The 19160-nt window shown below is 41.7% G+C and overlaps 1 protein-coding gene across 3 annotated transcripts in view; it reads left to right on the top strand.

Annotated features, from left to right (window-relative positions):
• UNK (unk zinc finger) overlaps positions 1 to 19160 on the top strand; it is a 527926-nt gene that overhangs the window by 371645 nt on the left and 137121 nt on the right. For 2 of the 3 annotated variants that reach the window (XM_053709109.1, XM_053709114.1), the window contains 2 exons: positions 4969 to 5150; positions 5440 to 5697. In XM_053709109.1, the coding sequence (XP_053565084.1) occupies positions 4969 to 5150; positions 5440 to 5697 (440 nt within the window). Of the gene's footprint in view, positions 1 to 4968; positions 5151 to 5439; positions 5711 to 19160 lie in introns of all 3 variants that reach the window. The other variant, XM_053709121.1, reaches the window with a different exon arrangement.

Here is a 19160-nt window from a genome sequence, read left to right on the forward strand (position 1 = left end):
GGAAGTCTAGGGGGGCGGAGCCAACTACCCAAGCAGCAGGACGTACAATACAGGAGCTCCGGCTTTTTATTTAGGGTAAAATCATAGCTTTTTGTACGGACACACAGCATTATTGAAGTCCATATGGGATCCCTTCATACAGCATCCTGCTAAATGGTTTTAGGCTTCTGCTTATTCCATCTACTCTCAACCTAAACCTCACAGCGCATCCACGAGGGTACAGGCTGCAAGCGTATTAACTAGAGACCCAGAACTAGCAGTGACAAGGATTGAAACAGCCAATAGAATGTGAGTTCAATCTGATTGGCTGATTGGATCAGCCAATCGGATTGAACTTGAATCTGATTGGCTGATTCAATCAGCCAATCAGATTTTTCCTACCTTAATTACGATTGGCTGATAGAATCCTATCAGCCAATCGGAATTGAAGGGACGCCATCTTGGATGACGTCCCTTAAAGGAGCCTTCATTCGTCGGTAGTCCGTCGGTAAAGAAGGATGTCAGCGTCGGCGGGATGAAGATTCAAGACCCGGCTTGGAAGATGACATCGCCCAGATAGAAGACTTCTTCAGCGCCTCTTGGAAGATGACATTGCCCGGATGGAAGACTTTTTCAGCGCCGCTTGGAGGATCACTTCATCGGATGGAAGATTTCTTCAGCGCCGCTTGGAGGATCACTTCTGCCGGTCCGGGTCTCCTCTTCAGTTCCATCGCTGCTCGGCTGAGTGAAGACGACTAAAGGTAGGATGATCTTCAGGGGATTAGTGTTAGGTTATTTTAAGGGGGGTTTGGGTTAGATTAGGGGTATGTGGGTGGTGGGTTTTAATGTTGGGGGGGTTGTATTTTTCTTTAACAGGCAAAAGAGCTGAATTCTTTGGGGCATGCCCCACAAATGGCCCTTTTAAGGGCTGGTAAGGTAAAAGAGCTTTGAACTTTTTTAATTTAGAATAGGGTAGGGCATTTTTTTTATTTTTGGGGGGGGGTTTGTTATTTTATTAAGGGGCTTAGATTAGGTGTAAGTAGCTTAAAATTGTTGTAATATTTGTAAAATGTTTGTAACCTATTTTTTTTTTTTTTTTTGTAACTTAGCTTTTTTATTTTTTGTACTTTAGTTAGTTTATGTAATTGTATTTAATTGTAGTTATTTGTAGGTAATTTATTTAATTTATTTAATGATAGTGTAGTGTTAGGTTTAATTGTAACTTAGGTTAGGATTTATTTTACAGGTGATTTTGTATTTCTTTTAGCTAGGTAGTTATTAAATAGTTAATAACTATTTAATAACTATTCTAACTAGCTAAAATAAATACAAAGTTACCTGTAAAATAAATATAATTCCTAAAATAGCTACAATGTAATTATTAATTACATTGTAGCTGTCTTAGGGTTTATTTTACAGGTAAGTATTTAGTTTTAAATAGGAATAATTTATTATTAAAGTATAGTGTAGTGTTAGGTGTAATTGTAACTTAGGTTAGTTTTTATTTTACAGGTTAATTTCTCTTTATTTTAGCTAGGTAGATATTAAATAGTTAATAACTATTTAATAGCTATTGTACCTAGTTAAAATAAATTGAAATTTGCCTGTAAAATAAAAATCCTAAGATAGCTAGAATATAATTATTATTTATATTGTAGCTATATTAGGGTTTATTTTAAAGGCAAGTATTTAGTTTTAAATAGGATTAATTTAGTTCATAATATAAATATTATTTAGATTTATTTAATTAATATTTAAGTTAGGGGGGTGTTAGGGTTAGTGTTAGACTTAGGTTTAGGGGTTAATAAATTTATTACAGTGGCAGCGGTGTAGTGGGGGCAGGATAGGGGTTAATAAATTTATTATAGGTGGCGACGGTGTAGGGGGGGCAGGATAGGGGTTAATAGGTATAATGTAGGTGGCAGCGGTGTCCGGGAGTGGCGGTTTAGGGGTTAATACATTTATCAGAGTTGCGGCAGGGTCTAGGAGCGGCGGTTTAGGGGTTAATACATTTATCAGAGTTGCGGCAGGGTCTAGGAGCGGCGGTTTAGGGTTTAATAACTTTATTTAGTTGCGGGGGGCTCCGGGGGCGCGGGTATAGGGGGTAGAACAGTGTAGTTAGTGTGAGTGCTTAGTGACAGGCTAGCAATAAAGCTGGGAAAAAGCCGAAGAGCAGCAAGATCAAATGAGTGATAACTCTCACAGTCCGCTGCTCATCGCCCCGCGGCTTTTGACAGCTTTATTTGATAACTTAGGCGAAATTTTTCAGGTCCGCGGCGGCGATGTGAGGCGAGCTTAGGCGGGCTTATTGGGCCGGCGAAGGCAGGAAAGTTGACACGTTGATAACTACCCCCCATGATCTTTATCCAGGACACTCACCCGGAGCTGCTCATGGCATCTCATCAAGGGAGAGGAGAGGTGTATAGCCGGCTGGTGCAGTCGGCCCAAGGAGCACGCTCACACAATACTTCTATGTCTGCAGTTTGTGTACATGACATTGTGCTGCCAGCGGCCGGGGCGGCGTGATGCCTATGTTCTACAAATGTATAGCTCCATAGCATAGTTTCGGACACAGTTTTGCACCATAATACAAATTAATATACATGAGTAATGTTCTTATTTTGTGCTTTATGTTATAGTTCCGGACATGTTTCCAGTATTTTATCTACAATTGCTATATAACCACGACAAATGCATGGGATTTCAATATTAGTTTTATTCGACTATATATACAGGAGTGCTGTAACCATACTACTTATAAAAACCTATCCTATGTGCAAATTTCCTTTACTCCAAGATGCCCTGTTTACGGACGCAGGCTGGACCTGCGCTAGCATATAGCTGTACAATTTCTTGCCAGTCCCTAGGCTACATACTCTGTCCATAACAATTATCACCTCCCCCCCCCCCCTCCTTTCATAATAAACCTCCTATTTTTAGGAGGGTTAAATGCGCGGCTTATCTCTCCTATGCCGCACCCTAAATCCTGAGTACCTATACTTATAACAACCCCTATCCCTACAATGTTTTGCCAGACCCAAGAGGGTCTTTCTATGTTTTATTTGGGGTTGAACACCTTAGTTTACTACATAATAGTTTCATTCAATATCTTGTTATCTATAGTTCTAAACAGGAAAAAAAAAGAGGTTCTTCATTTGAGGCCCATGTTTGGCCCTGTCAATTCATTATTTACCTGCCTTACCTTATGACAATAGCATCTTTGTGGTCCAAGAGTGGCCGCATAAATCTTATGGCAGGTGTAACGCTTGAACAATGTTTAATGTCTGCATTTAATATGTTATTTACCATTTAACTGTATTGTGTACTTGGGCTATTTTTATTTTGCTAACCTACATTGTAACAATTTATTTTCCTTTATAATATGTCTTGACAATTACCAACTGTTTGTTTGAAAAAGAACCTCAAATAAAAAAAATAAAAATTGGAAGTCTAAAAAGTTATTGGTAACTTCAAGGCAAGACTTAGAAACCTAACGTATATATATATTTTTTTTTATTGGTAAATGTGTGGCGATGTTATTTAATTCGCCAGCCACAATTTTTCCAGCACTTTTCTTAAATTTAAATTGTGCTTTTTCATCAGTAACATGATAGATTTCTTTTATAGTTTATAGACAAAAACATAACAGAATATACATATAGATGGTATATCACACTGTCAGTATATTTATGAAAATCTTAGTAGTGCTATCCAAATAATATATCAGCTTATGGCAGGGTTATAATCACAATACAAATAATAATTTTCCTTAAAAATAGAAACCCTTAATCAACATGCACCTACTAGACCATACAATTAATATAAATATCTGAATTCTTTTATTTAGTTAATATCCATAAACATATTGAAATATATTTGCAATAAAAGGAAATGAAATAATATTATATGCACTTGAAAACTATTTAAATATGTTATGCAAAGTTCATACACGCTTATCTTTAAAACCAACCTTATTTACAAATCTTTTAACATCCAAGCAATACAATTCTAAACTGTGCTCTTAAACAATAGGATAATATATATTCTGCTATTTAACTACTAATAAGCCCAGGATGTATCAACCTTCTTCATGCAGATCTGAGATTATATGCCTGAAAAATATAAACAATACAGAGGTTATTAAACATTTTTGACTGACTAAAACAGTTACCTCCCAAGCTTAGCAAATACCCATGTAATAATAGAGAATTAGACAATTTCCCAAATTTCTATATTTAATATATTCTGGGGCATGTATTCAAACAGAATTTTTTTTTTTATTTGCTGTCTGTTTAGTAAACCTCACACCTTAGCATGTGTCTTTGAGATTCCTCTTTACTGCTCCTTCAGTAACCCTAGATTCCAGACTCCCTGTCTCTCACTCACCACATGGGGTCCCCTGCAAATAAGTGCAAATGTTGTAATTCTCATAAAACATGTTACTTTTGAGATCCTATTACACCTTTTCAGTTTGAAAGACAAATGGTATCCTGATTCCAGTCTGCTAATTCCCATCTCATTATCTCTTAAATCAACAGCCTTAGACATTTATGTTTTTATTAATTGTATGTGGGTAAGGGATGCTCTGAAGCTTGTATTTTTAATTAAGGAGCAAATGGTTTTGGTCCTGTCTCAAACCACAAACTCTGTTCTCTTTCAAAATTACTTCCCCAACATTGCTCTAAGTGACTGTATTAAATTGGGCAGGCCAAATGTTCCATTGTCCCCCCCTGTGTGTTCAGCATAACTTTACATAATGAGTGTGGGAGATCTCTTAGAAATCATCCTTTGTTCTACAGACCATGTGCACATCCACAGATTTATTAAATAAAGATAAATATACTTCTATATATTATTTAATAATATTTCAAATACCTTGACAACACCTTTTGGAAAGGGTGTGGGGGCATTCAGGCTTTAATCATTATATTTTTACACAAAGACATCCCTTTAAATTTATCATATTCTGGGTGTCTATTGTCCCTCCAGGTCTGAATGGAATGAATAATAGCATATGGGAGCACTTTGTCTCTGGCAGCTACTCTCCTGGCACGTCACCTGCATTCATGTCTGGACCAGGTGGAGCAGAATTGTTAAGGCTGCGGCAGGAACTGGAGGACGCCAGCAACACAATTAAGCAATGGGAAGATTCCTGGAAACAAGCAAAGCAGGTACAGACAGTGTGTATAGATGGGAAGGAGGGTTATACTTTAGACACAAGGGCCAGTTTAGAGACTAATCTAAGGACATAGGTATATCTGACCTTTTGTCTTGTAAAACCACTGACTCTTTCCCAAATTCAGTCAAATGTATGCTCCCGCCATTTATTTCCATATCTGTAGTAGTCTCTGCCACTTCTGGTGTAAGGTGATTCAATAAATCCACTACCCTTTAACATTAGGAAGGGAGACAGGTGTATCTGCCTTGATGTCTGCTCACTCATTGCCCACCTGCTCTCAGGCCTGCGATGCCTGGAAGAAGGAAGCGGAAGAAGCCAACGAACGAGCCACAGCAGCAACCATGGAGTGCGAGCTTGCCCGGGAACAGAGAGACGAGTTAGAACGTCAGCTGAAATCCTTGCAAGAGGATCTGGAGAGGATCCCTGTGGGACAGGACTCCAAGCTACACAACTCTCTGCATGAGCTGGAGGGTCTTCCTCTCTCTACACTCTATAGCATCCAGAAGCAGCTGCACTCCAGTCTGGAGAGAGTCGACAAGGTCAGAGAGAGGGGTAGGGTCATGACCATTCCTCATCAGTCATCTGTCATTGTTGTCATCTGTCATGTTTCTCTTTATTGTATGTCCCATATAGTTCTATTTTTTTTTTATACTTATGCATTAGAAATGATTTGCTGCATCACAACAAATATGTTTCAACGTATTTAATACCTTCCATTTTATACATATATAAAAAATATACATTGTTTTGCAGTCCCAAAACACACCCTTTTAATTTCTTGACTGTTGTTTATCTTCCATTACAGTGGCCAAGAGACAGGTATAAAGGAGCACTTATATCATCAACCAATCACTGTGCATCACACAGGAGTATCAGGGTTCTCTGTTCTGTAGAATGCTCTCCACCTTCTAAGTGGGAGTGAAAACCATTATAATTTCTAGAATTTACCTTAATAATAACAATTTAAATAGTTTCATTTAACTAAAACAATAGCATATTTTCTTCTTAAAAGGGAAGAGTCCACAGCTGCATTCATTACTTTTGGGAAATACAGAACCTGGCCACCAGGAGGAGGCAAAGACACCCCAGCCAAAGGCTTAAATACCTCCCCCACTTCCCTCATCCCCCATGATGATTTTGCCTTCCGTTATCGGCTGGCTCGCCTTTGTGTTCTTTTAAGACATGCTTTGGCACTGTTGGAGGAACCCAGTCCAAACGGGCCGAGGGATCCGAGGCCTTAGAAGCTTGATGGCAAAATGGAAATGACGTCTGGGGATGAAGCCAATCTCCTTAACGTCGCCGTTTTTCTTTTACTTTGTTTTTCGGTTCCAGTTCTGAGCTTAGGTAAATGGGGTTTTTAATCTGCTGGTTCCGTTGTCTTCCTAATTTCACCTTGGGCGTTCACCCGATGGGTGCTGCCTTCATTTTATTTTTTGATCTGGATGGATGTGTTTAATCTGTTTTTTCTTAAGCTTGTGTCTGTTAGAATTTCGTTTTTATGAACGTTCTTCTCTGGAACCGATACTTGCGACTTAGGTCACGTGGGCACTTTCTCGGAAGTTGCGCACTTGTTGAATAATAGAATTGTTTTTCTAGTTCATTTATCGATCCTTCGGGACGAATTTTCTTGGACCTTGGGCAGTTCTAGAGTGTCCCTATACCAGGCTGGTACTGGTCGGATAATTTTTTCGGCTGTTACCAGGGTTCATGTCACCCTCATGGTGCTGATTAATCCTGCTGGATTTGAATGTTTCTTGGCCTATTCTATGGACTCCAATCTAGGTTGGCTGGTCGGGCTTCTAGCCTGGGATATGGATCTGTTTTTGCAGACATCATCATGGTTCTTCAGGTCCCTGGGGACTCACAACCGTTATTCCATTTTATTCCATTCTTGGAGTGGGAGATGTGTGTGACCTGTGTGGTCTGGTGTGCCAAGTGATTAATAATTTGCATTTTCACTCAAGGTTTTCCAGACGCTGACTCTTTAACCTATTAAGCATTTTATTGCGGTGGCAGAGTTTCCTTCCTTCCCGCTTTGGGTGGATCATATGGTCGGGATGCGCGGGCATATTCTTTCTCTGCTCAGAGTTGTGTTACTCTAGGAGTTGGTGTGCAGGGGTTCCCTGCATTCTGTGGGGAGCTACAAAGCTTCAGCTGTTGCCTGCCTAAAGAAGATTTTGGAAGATAGATCTCTGGCTGTTGTCTCTTCCATTACCCTTCGTCTGACCATGGTTTCGATGTTCGGGTGTATTTCCGTCCTTGTTGCAACTCTAGCTTTGGGGCTTGTCAGTGAAGGGGTGAGGTTGGTTACGGAGAGCCACCCTTCTGGGGTCAGGTAGTTGACCATTTATCCTTGATGCTCCATTGGGGGCTTCATGGGCGGTGCCTTAAGTTCGGATGGCGAGCAGGGTACTGGGTTCTCATTTGCCTTTGGGTGTTGGTTGCTCCCTTGCCTGTGTGTAGCACGTATTGACACTTGCCTACGAGATTCTGTTTGATCCAAGTGCCCTGGGTGCTCGATCTTAGACCGTTAAGGAAATCCTTTATGACTCTTGGGTTTGAGGCTATTGCTAGATCGCCAAGTCTACGGACCTTAGAGGTGCGTTCCTCCTTGTAGGAGGCAGCTTAGGGTTCCTCTGGAAGTTCGATCTTCATTTGATTCCTTTTTCGAGGACCCTGACCCAGGTCCGTGTCTCTCCTTGGATGGGTGTGGACAGTTCGATCTCACACTAGATGTCCGTGGTCCCGCAAGCCTCTCTCCGTAGAGGCTGGGGCTCTGTGAGAGATGCCTCGTTTTTTGTGGCTTAGGCTTTAGGTCCATCTGATGGTTCCCTACTAGTCTTCTGGCGCATTTACGCTGTTCCTATAGACTCCAAGTATCCTTACCTGGGTTGGCGATATGGCCGAGGGGTCTCGCCTCTATGGTAGGTTTCCGTACTTTATTTCCCTTCTCTTCTGTGGATCTTGCCTTGTAAGGGTCTTTTCCCTTCTTGCGTTCCAGAATCATGGAAGAGGAATTGCAGTGACTGGTTCCTCCGTTCCTGCAACGGGAGGATGAGGGTTTGATCCCTATAGGGCTCCGGCTATATGTTGGATTCTGATATATGGATGCTGAGGGTCTGAGGGCTTCTTCCCTTGGGAAGTGTTCCTTGGTGTTAGAGAAGACAGCCGTGTAGAGGGTTTCGTACCCGAGCAAAATGTCTATCCTGACTCATGGTAGCATACCGTTTGTTGTAACGGTCAGCGGTCTAAACGGGGGCTTTGTTCCTATGTTGACCCTTCCTTTCTCTTCCGGAAGTCTGTGATTCTTGTCTTTGGTCTTGACTAGTCTTTGGGCTGGGACCATTGTTCTAGAGGGAAGATTGGGGGGTCGGTTACTCTATGCAGGGTTAGCCGTTTTCTCTAGAGTCTGTTCTCTCCTTTGTGGGAGGTCTTGGATGTCCTCCTCTTTTCCACTGGCGTTCGGTGCTGGAAGGGGGCGCTCCTTGGAGCCCAATATTAGAACTCTTTACTAGCTGCTAGAATAGTTATCCGATTTCTGCTGTTTCTGCCGCTTGCAGGTCTAGATCTAATATGAGGCAACGGGGAACTCATGGTTTTCCTGGAGTACCTTAGGGTATGGTACAGGGTCAGGGATATGAGGATGTTCCTCGAGTCCTTTTGGGACATATTTCCCTGTGTAGAGGGATTTCTTTTTTTCTTTGATCCTTGTGTTTCTAGGGAGTTTGTCTCCATGGGCATGCTATTGTACAACAACCTTGGGTTGTTCTGTGTTCTGCAGAGAGGAATGATCCTTTGGATTTTTCCTGAGAATCCGTTCTCCTTTTTCGGGGCAGATAGCGGTCCTTGTCTTAGCCGGGTACCTTCATGGGAGTCGTGATCCGAGGCGCTGACTCCTCGGAGGTTGGTTGAGCTTGACGGACTCTGGGACTGAGTGGTTTTTAGTTCGGCTTTGCTGGCGGTGTAACTAATGTTCAGTTAACTGGGCTTCGGGTTTTCACCTGTGTTGTCTATACTTTTTAGGGTGTTGAGTAATCAGGCTGTGGTGCCTTACGAAGGGGCAGCCTTTGGTACCCACCCTTTGTTGCATTCAATGTTCTCTAGCTTGGGTATTCTTTCCCCAAAAGTAATGAATGCAGCTGTAGACTCTTCCCTTTTAAGAAGAAAAATATAAATTATGCTTACCTGATAATTTCATTTTCTTCTGAACGGAAGAGTCCACAGCTCCCGCCTGTGTTTTTTATCTATGAGGCAGCTGTAATTTTTTGTTCTTCTGGCCCCCTTTTTCACCCTGATATTTCTCCTACTGTTCCATGTTCCCTCGGCAGAATGACTGGGGGATGAGGGAAGTGGGAGAGGTATTTAAGCCTTTGGCTGAGGTGTCTTTGCCTCCTCCTGGTGGTCAGGTTCTGTATTTACCAAAAGTAATGAATGCAGCTGTGGACTCTTCCCTTCAGAAGAAAATGAAATTATCAGGTAAGCATAATTTGTTTTAATTTTTCATGCTTTCCCCTGCCTTCTCACACTTAGGTCCTTGTGCAGATCTATTCCATTTCAATCTTCTCTTCATTGATGTTCTTGAAACTTAGTATGTGTTGATTCTGCATACATAGATAATTTTGCACACAAATCAATGGTTTTAAAGGAGCATTAAAGTCAAAATGAAACTTTAATGATTCAAAAAACCATTCGATTTTTAACAATTTTACTTTCTTATCTAATTTTCTTAATTCTCTTGGTATCCATTATTGAAAAGCATACAAAGGCTCAGAAGCAATGCACTACTGTGAGCTAGCTGCTTCGCCTCTGTAGAACATGTCTCTCCTTCAACAAAGGATGCCAAAAGAATGAAGCAAATTTTATAATAGAAGTAAATCTGAAATTGGTATGTTCTATCTGAAACCTAAAAGTTTTCTTTCATGATTATGTCCCTTTTAAGATCTATTTCTCAACTCTCTTCAGACACAGATTCACAGTTTTGAGAACTACAAAACCAGTAATATGTAACAACATTTTCAAGATAGAAAAATTGCCCAAAATAATCTGACAGAAACTTCTGGGAGACCATAACATTATTAATGGATTGCTGGAATTCATTTAAAAAAAAAAAAAAAAAGTAAATATTACAACCATGGATATGCAGCATCTTGCTATATAATTAAAAACATTCTATATTTCAGGATGAATAACCTTTTAAATTATAATGTATCTTAAATAGAAACTATGTTTAGATACATTTTTAATAAAAAAGCATTTTTTTTATAAAAAAAAATCCTATTTAAATAGTAAAAAAAAATAAAAATCAGATTTAAATAAAAAAAAAAATCAGATTTAAATAAAAATGTATTTTTTTTAATCATTGATTTTATCCACGCTGCTTTGTTATCTTTACACAGAATTTCCACATGAGTAACATGTTAACTGCTACTTGCAGTTACTTACGTGACTGTGTTGAGTAAAGTTTGCGTAACCTTTTCTATACTCTACTACACATCCAGCATATAGTGATAGTGCCTGAAACAGTTTTGTATTTATTTCCTGACAGTTTTATTGTGTAACATGATGACACAGGGTGTTATAGCTGCTCTGTCGCTAAATTACTTTTTTAATCATCAATTTACTATCTTAAAAAAGGCACAAAAATTGCTATTCTTTTATGCATAATTTAAAGGGATACGAAAGTCAAAATTAAACCTTCATGGTTCATGCAATTTCTAGACATTTCAATTTACTTCAGTTATTTCTACTTTTGTCTTTGTATGATTTGGTAAAAACAAAATAAAAAAACATACCTAGGTAGGCTCAAGAACAGCGGTGCACTATTGGGAGCTAGCTGGTGATTGGAGGTTACACGTGTATGCGTCTTGTCATTGGCTCACCAGGTGTGTACAGGTAGCTCCCAGTAGTGCATTTCTGCTCTGGATTTGAATTTAACCTCTGCAAAGGATAAAGTCAGCATCAGATAAGCAATGCACTACAGTGACCTGGTCGGTCAATGCCAAGAGGATTATATGTAATTGTGTGTGACGTAAATTGAAAAGTCTCTTCATGCTTCTATATGAATCTTGGAAATTTAATTTAGACTGTAATATTCAGTGCAGTAGAATTGCATATTTAATACGTGCATAATAAAAAGACTATGATTTAACACCTACTCTGAATTTTAAATAAGCAGTAAATTTCTTTCCATAAAGCAGGGAGAGTCCACAACTTCATTCCTTACTGTTGGGAAATACAACACCTGGCCACCAGGAGGAGGCAAAGACACCCCAGCCAAAGGCTTAAATATCCCTCCCACTTTCCCTATGCTCTTAGTCATTCTTTGCCTTTCATCACTAGAGGAGGATGGCAGAGAAGTGTCAGAAGATTTTGGATAGTCCTGTAATGGGTATGTTCCCTTCATTTCGAGGACTGGAGTTTTAAGTAATCATGTCAACCTCTCGGTGAGAGTATTGATGAAAGTTAGAGTCTGGAGATGCAGGGAAAGTTTTTCTGCGAACCCATCCAGACTGTCGCTAACAGCTCCTGAGCAATCAGTGTTGACGAGTTTCACAGCTTGCCATTACACACTCAGGTCCCTGTCAGAGCGTCACTGCAACACTGTCACACTCGAGAGGCTGTATCTGTTCCACAGCGTGGATCCTAGAGGGTAAGACCGCTTTATTATATATAGCAGGGATTAATACCTCAATAGGATCAAGGGTTATTATTTCCTTCAAGTAGATTGGAACAGTTTTGTATTGCTTTCACTTTGTGAGGGTTTGGGCTCATAAGACTGTGTACTTTTGGCTTGAAACAAACAGGTTTCACTTTAGTTTTTGAACAAATATCCTGAATCATGATTTCCAGGCTACCAAATTTTAAAGGAGTTGCGCAGTTTATATTAGCTTAGCACCCTTTTTCATAGCAGGGGATGTCCTGCCTTGCGCACCACGTGACCGGGTGCGGTCTCTTTCACTTCCTTACGGTCCTGCTGCAGACATCGCTCCTTGAGGAGTGCATTTTCACTCTTAGCCTGTCTAGGTCTAGGAGGTGGTGAGTGCCCCAGCCATTTGTTCAGTTTTTTTATTCCATCTGTGGAGGACTCTGATACTACATTAGAAGGTTCCGCTCCTTCTGTTATGAATAATAATACCTGTTTATATTGTGAGGAGGCTATGGTTTGCCCGCCTGCTCAAGTTTGTTCCTTTTGCCTAGGCACTGTTTTAAAGTCTAAAAAGGAAGCTTAGTCTGCTTATACACATAGCGCAGTTAGTCCCTCTGAGCCATCAACCTATCAGGATTCTATGTCCCGAGAGATTACTACCCTTTCTACTCAAACCGCTTCACATGCAGTCCCCCTCGGCACAACTAATTCTCCATCTAGAGGGGGCCTTTTTTCTGAGGACTTTACCACGCAGCTTCAATCGGCGGTGCCTGCGGCCCTGAGTGCCCTACCTTTCTCTGGGAAACAAGCAAGAGAAAGGTCAAACATAGTTCTCCTGACTTAGTCATCTAAATTTCTGTCGGATCTAGTTTGTATGTCCCAGCTATCCGAGGATGAGTTAACCTCTGTAGCTTCAGAGGGTGAACTTTATGACTCAGAGTCTTCCGTTACTAAATGTCCTCTAGCGGAGGAACCCTCCTTTAGATTTAAAATTGAACATTTGCATTTTTTGCTAAAGGAGGTCCTGTCCACTTTAGAGGTTCCAGAGGCTAAGCTACCTGAAGAACCTAAGATCCCTAAGTTAGACAGGTTTATGAAGACAGAAAGGTCCCACAGACTTTCCCTGTACCAATTCGTATGGCGAATATTATTAGTAAAGAATGGGAAAGAATCGGAACTTCCTTTTCCAGTCCCTGACTCTATTGGAACTGTGGGGTTCCATCCCTATGGCGGATGGCGCTATTTAGACGCTCGCTAAGCGTACTACTATCCCTCTTGAGGATAGTTCTTCTTTTAGTGAGCCTATGGACAAAAAGTTGGAAACTTTCTTGAGGAAAATGTTCCAACACACAGGACTTTTATTCCAACCGCCGGCAGCTGTAGCCGCTGTTGCTGGAGCAGCTACTTACAGGTGCGACTCTGTCTGAACTTATTGAGGTGGAATCTCCCCTTGAAGATATTCAGGAGAGAATTAAGGCTCTGAGAATTGCTAACTCCTTAATTTTTTATGCGAATATGCAGATTATATGCCTAAATGCAAAGGCTTCCGGTTTCACGGTCCTAGCCTGCCGAGCTTTCTGTTTGAAATCTTGGTCTGCGGATATGACTTCTAAATCCAGACTCCTTTCCCTTCAAGGGGAAAATATTCGGTCCAGGACTGGACTCCATTATTTCCCTGGTTACTGGAGGGAAAGTTGCCTTCCTACCACAGGATAAGAAGAACAGACCTAAGGGAAGGCAATCATCAAATTTTCGTTCCTTTCGTTCGGACAAGTCCCAGCGATCTCAACCTTCATCCAAGCCCAAGCAGCCCAAGAGTACTTGGAAGCTGACTCAGTCCTGGAATAAGTCCAAACGGACAAATAAGCCTGCCGAGAACAAATCGGCATGAAGGGGCAGTCCCCGATCCGGGATCGGATAGAGTAGGGGGCAGATTGTCGCTTTTCTCAGAAGCATGGTTTCAGGATCCTAGGGTTCTGGAGGTCCTATCTCAGGGATACCGGATAGGATTCAAATCTCATCCACCCAGGGGCAGATTCCTACTCTCCAGACTTTCTACAAGAACAGAAAAGAGGACTGCCTTTCCATCTTAATATGGGAAGAGTCCACAGCTGCATTCCTTACTTTTGGGAAATACTGAACCTGCCCACCAGGAGGAGGCAAAGACACCCAGCCAAAGGCTTAAATACCGCCCCACTTCCTCATAACCCCAGTAATTCTTTGCCTTTCGTCTCAGGAGGTTGGCAGAGAAGTGTTAGAAGATTTCGGAGTAGTCTCTTATGGAGGGTAGTACTCTTCAAGATGGGACTGGAGTTTTAAGTAGTCCTGTCAGCCTCTCAGTGAGAGCATGGACGAAAGTTAGAGTCTGGAGATGCAGGGAGAGTCTTTCTGCAAAACCATCCCGACATATTAACAGCTCCATAGGCAATCAGCGTTGACAAGTTTCGCTTCCTGCTTTCTTCACTCAAGTCCGTGTCAGAAGCGATGCTACTATCTGTCACACTTGAAGGGCTGTGTTCCTGTTCCACAGCGTGGATTCTGGTAAGATCGTTTCATATTTTATACATGTATGATAACGCAAGAAGACATGGTCACAGTGTGACTCCTTTTATCTGTATAGAATCCAGGTTTAATATCTCCTTAGGGGGATTATTGAACAGCGGGGAATAATAATCTTATATGTTTGTTTGATTTTATGCTGCTTTATATGTGAGATGTTATGGGCTCATAGGCTGTTATGGAATATACAGGTTTCACTTTCACTTTGAGAGCCATGCAGCTTACAAGCTTGGCGCGCTTTCTCTCATAGCAGGTCCTGCATTGTGCACTATGTGATTCATTCCCTCTTTCCTGACCGGGTGTCTACCAGAGAGTAGTCATAAATCTCTGTACTGTCTGGGTCATAGGAGGTGGTGAGTGCCCCAGCCATTAGGGTATAACGGTGCCGTTTTTTTGAATAAAATAAGATGTTTTATTTCTCTAGTTCTCCGGTAATTGCACTAGCGATGGAGGATTCTGTTATTTTAGAGGGAACTCCCTCTATTCCTTAAGAGTAATTCCTGTTTATATGGGAAGGAGGCCCTAGTTCCCCCTCTCAGCTATGTTCCATATGCCTTGATAAGGTGATATCAAACATGTTTGATACCACAGAGTCGTCCAGTGAGGTGCGTACCCTACATTATCTCAATACACATGCATTTTTCCCATAGCATTGCTGCCATCTGGAGGGGGCTTTTTTTCACCTGACTTTACTGCGCAGTTCAGACAGCGAGTCTGCGGCTTTTAATGCTTTACTTTGCCCTGCTAAGCGCAAGTGAAAGGTTACATATTGCACTCCTTCTCAGAGTACATCAAATCATTTTTTGGATTTAACTGATAGCGTTATCCGAGGATGAAGTTCTTTCTGAGACTTTAAAGTATGAACGTTCTGGGTCGGAGTCTGCTGCCTCTAAACCTCCAGCTGCGGAGGAACCAGACTTTAGTTTTAGGAATTTGCGCTTTCTTCTAAAGGAAGGTTTTGGCGAATTCAGAGGTTCCAGAGGTCATATTGCCTGATGAACCTTTAATTCCTAAATTGAATAGAGTTTGAGGACAGGATGGTGCCTTTCTTTCCCTGCTCCTGTTAGATGGCGAACATTATTAAGAATGAAGGGGACAGAATTGGATTCCTTTTTCCCCCTCTTCTCCCGTTAACAATTTGTTCCCGGTCCTCGTCTCTCAATGGAGTTGTGAGGTTCCGTCCCTATATGAGATGGCGTTATCTTCACCTTTTGCTAAAACGTACTACTATCCCACTTGAGGATAGTTCTTCTTTGAAGAGCCCATGGATAAGAGATGGAAATTCTGTTAAGAAAGATGTTTCAACAAACGGGATATTTGTTTCAACCGGAGGCGGCTGTTGCCGCGGTTGCTGGAGAAACTACCTACTGGTGTGACTCCCTATAGGATTTGATCGAGGTGGTGGGTCCTCTCGACGTTCCTCAGGAAAGATTTACGGCCTTAAGGGTTGCTAATTCTTTTATCTGTGTGCAGATTTTTCCCTTGAATGCTATGGCTTCAGCTTTTTCTGTTCAAGCCCGTTGGGCTCTGACTGAAGTCATGGTCTGCGGATATGACTTTTAAGTCTAGACTTCTTCCTCCCCTTGAAGGGAATGATTTTGTTTGGTCCAGGCCTGGACTCAATTATCTCCATGGTTACAGGGGGCAAGGGTGCCCTCCTACCGCAAGAGTATATGAACTAGTATAAGGGACGATTGTCGTTCTGTTCATTCTGATAAAGCCCATGTCAGCTGTCCTCCGCTAAGTCAGAGCAAACCAAGAACTCTTGGAAACCGGCTCAGTCCTGGATAAATCCAAGCAGAGCAAGAAGCCCGCTGAGTCTATGTCGGCATGAATGGGCGGTCCCCTGTCCTCTTCTGGATCATGTAAGGGGCATGTATGTCGCTCTTTTCATTCACTTAGTGCAGGGACGTGCAGGATCCATGGGTCCTGGAGGTCATAGCTCAAGGTTTCTAGATAGGTATTAAGTCTCAGCCACCCAAGGGCAGATTCCTTCTGTCTTCCTGGGGCGTGTACAGGATTTGTCCTCTTAGGAGTTATTGTCCCAGTGCCTATCGCAGTGAGGGGTTTGGGATGCTATTCAAACCTTTTTGTGGTCCCTAAAAAGGAGGATTCTGGACCTAAAGTGCTTAAGCAAGTTTTTATATGTCCCCTCGTTCAAGATGGAGACAATAAGGGCCATTCTTCCCCTCGTTTGAGAGGGGTAGTTCATGACCACGATAGATCTGAAGGATGCTCCCTTCACATACCAATCCTCTAGGACCACTTCCAGTTCCTAAAGGTTGCATTCCTGGACCAGCACTTCCAGTGTATTGCCCTTCCGTTTGGTCTAGCTACGGCTTCAAGAAATTTTTCCAAAGAGTGGACCATTCGGAATCTCTCCTGTCTTCTTCATTCCCATGGATGGAAGATAATCTAGAGAGAGTTCTCTTGTGTCAAGTACCAGGGTCGAATCACGGGTACTCTAATAGTCTCCATAGGCATGAGAATATTTATATATTATATATCAGACCAGAGACGTTGCAAGCTAGCTTCAACACGTCTTGCCCTCCAGATCTCCTTAAGTCCATCTGTGGCTCGGTGTATGGAGGTGCTTGGTCTCATGGTGTCCAGCATGGACATCATTTCCCTTGCCAGGTTTTACCTCAGACTGTTGTAACTGCGCATGCTGAAGGAGTGGAATGACGATCATTCGGTTCTGTCTCAACAGATTCTCTGGACAAACGAGAGAGAAAATCGCTCTCTTAGTGGTTCTATCCAGATCACTTGTCCTGAGCTACGTCCGTCTTAAGACCATCCTGGGTGATTGTGACTATGGTTGCGAGTCTGTCAGGATGGGGAGCTGTTTGGAGTGCCAGGAAGGCACAGGGCCTATGGTCTCAGGAGGTAAAGCTCTCTCCTGACCTCATTTTGGATCTTCAGGCAATGTACAATGCTCTGAAGGCTTGGCCTCTGCTGGGTTTGTCCCGGTTATTCAGTTTTCAATCAGATAATATTTCCTCTGTGGCTTACATCAACCATCAGGGTTGGAACAGGAAGCTCCCTAGTTATGAGGGAAGTATCTCGGATTCTGGTGTGGGGGAGACCCACATTTGTTCGCTGTCAGCGATCCACATTCCGGGTGTGGACAACTGGGAAGCGGATTTCCTCAGCAGTCAATCCTTGCATCCAGGGGAATGGTCTCTTCATTCTGAGTGATTGCAGAGATTTGATAGAGGAAGATCTTATGACTTCTCAATACCAAGCTACCCAGGTATGGGTCGAGGTACAGGGATCCTCAGGCGGAGTTAACAGATGCATTAGCGGTGCCTTGGAGGTTCAATCTACTTTATCCTTTCTGGCCGTTACCACTACTTCCTAGTGTAGTGTCTTGAGTCAAGAAGGCGTCAGTGCGTCTTGGCCGCAAAGGATAGGGTTTGCAGATATAGTGGGGATGTCATCATCTCCTCCGTGGAAGTTACCTTGTCGCAGGGATCTGCTGACCAAGGTTTCTTTGTTCATCATTGTCTAGATTCTCTTAGTGGATATTGAACACTTAGTCCTAGCCAAGAGAGGGGTTTCTGAGAGAGTTATTTCTTCTGTTATGTGTGATCAGTCCACGGGTCATCATTACTTCTGGGATATTATCTGCTCCCCTACAGGAAGTGCAAGAGGATTCACCCAGCAGAGTTGCTATATAGCTCCTCCCCTCTACGTCACCCCCAGTCATTCTCTTGCACCCAAAGACTAGATAGGAGGTGTGAGAGGACTATGGTGATTATACTTAGTTTTTAGAACTTCAATCAAAAGTTTGTTATTTTACAATAGCACCGGAGCGTGTTATTACCTCTCTGGCAGAGTTTGAAGAAGAATCTACCAGAGTTTTTCTTATGATTTTAACCGGAGTAGTTAACATCATATTGCTGTTTCTCGGCCATCTGAGGGAGGTAAAAACTTCAGATCAGGGGACAGCGGGCAGTTGAATCTGCATTGAGGTATGTAGCAGTTTTTATTTTCTGAATGGAATTGATGAAAAAATCCTGCCATACCGTTATAATGAACATGTATGTATGCTTTACACTTTAGTATTCTGGGGATGGTATTACACCGGAATTACTCTGTAAAAGTACATTAAACCTTTTATTAGGTATTTTTCATGTTAAACGTTTTTGCTGGAATGTAGAATCGTTTGCATTAATGAGGTACTGAGTGAATAAATATTTGGGCATTATTTTTCCACTTGGCAGTTTGCTTGTGTTAATTATGACAGTTTCGTTTCTCTCTCACTGCTGTGTGTGAGAGGGAGGGGCCGTTTTTGGCGCTCTTTGCTACGCATCAAAAATTTCCAGTCAGTTTTTCTGCATGATCCGGTTCATCTCTAACAGAACTCAGGGGTCTTCAAACTTCTTTGAAGGGAGGTAGATTCTCTCAGCAGAGCTGTGAGACTTATATAGTGACTGTGATTTAAAACGTTGCTCTGTAATTTTTATGTTTAAAATTTAATTAGTGTTATTTTACTAATGGGAACAAACCTTTGCTAAAAAGTTGTGTTGTTTGTTAAGAGTGATGCTATAACTGTTTTTCAGTTCATTATTTCAACTGTCATTTAATCGTTTAGTGCTTCTTGAGGCACAGTACGTTTTTATTAAATAAAATTGTAACCGAGTTGCATGTTTATTGCTAGTGTGTTAAACATGTCTGATTCAGAGGAAGATACCTGTGTCATTTGTTCCAATGCCAAGGTGGAGCCCAATAGAAATTTATGTACTAACTGTATTGATGCTACTTTAAATAAAAGCCAATCTGTACAAATTGAAC

Source organism: Bombina bombina, chromosome 1 (genome assembly GCF_027579735.1).
Source record: "Bombina bombina isolate aBomBom1 chromosome 1, aBomBom1.pri, whole genome shotgun sequence".
NCBI lineage: Eukaryota > Metazoa > Chordata > Amphibia > Anura > Bombinatoridae > Bombina > Bombina bombina.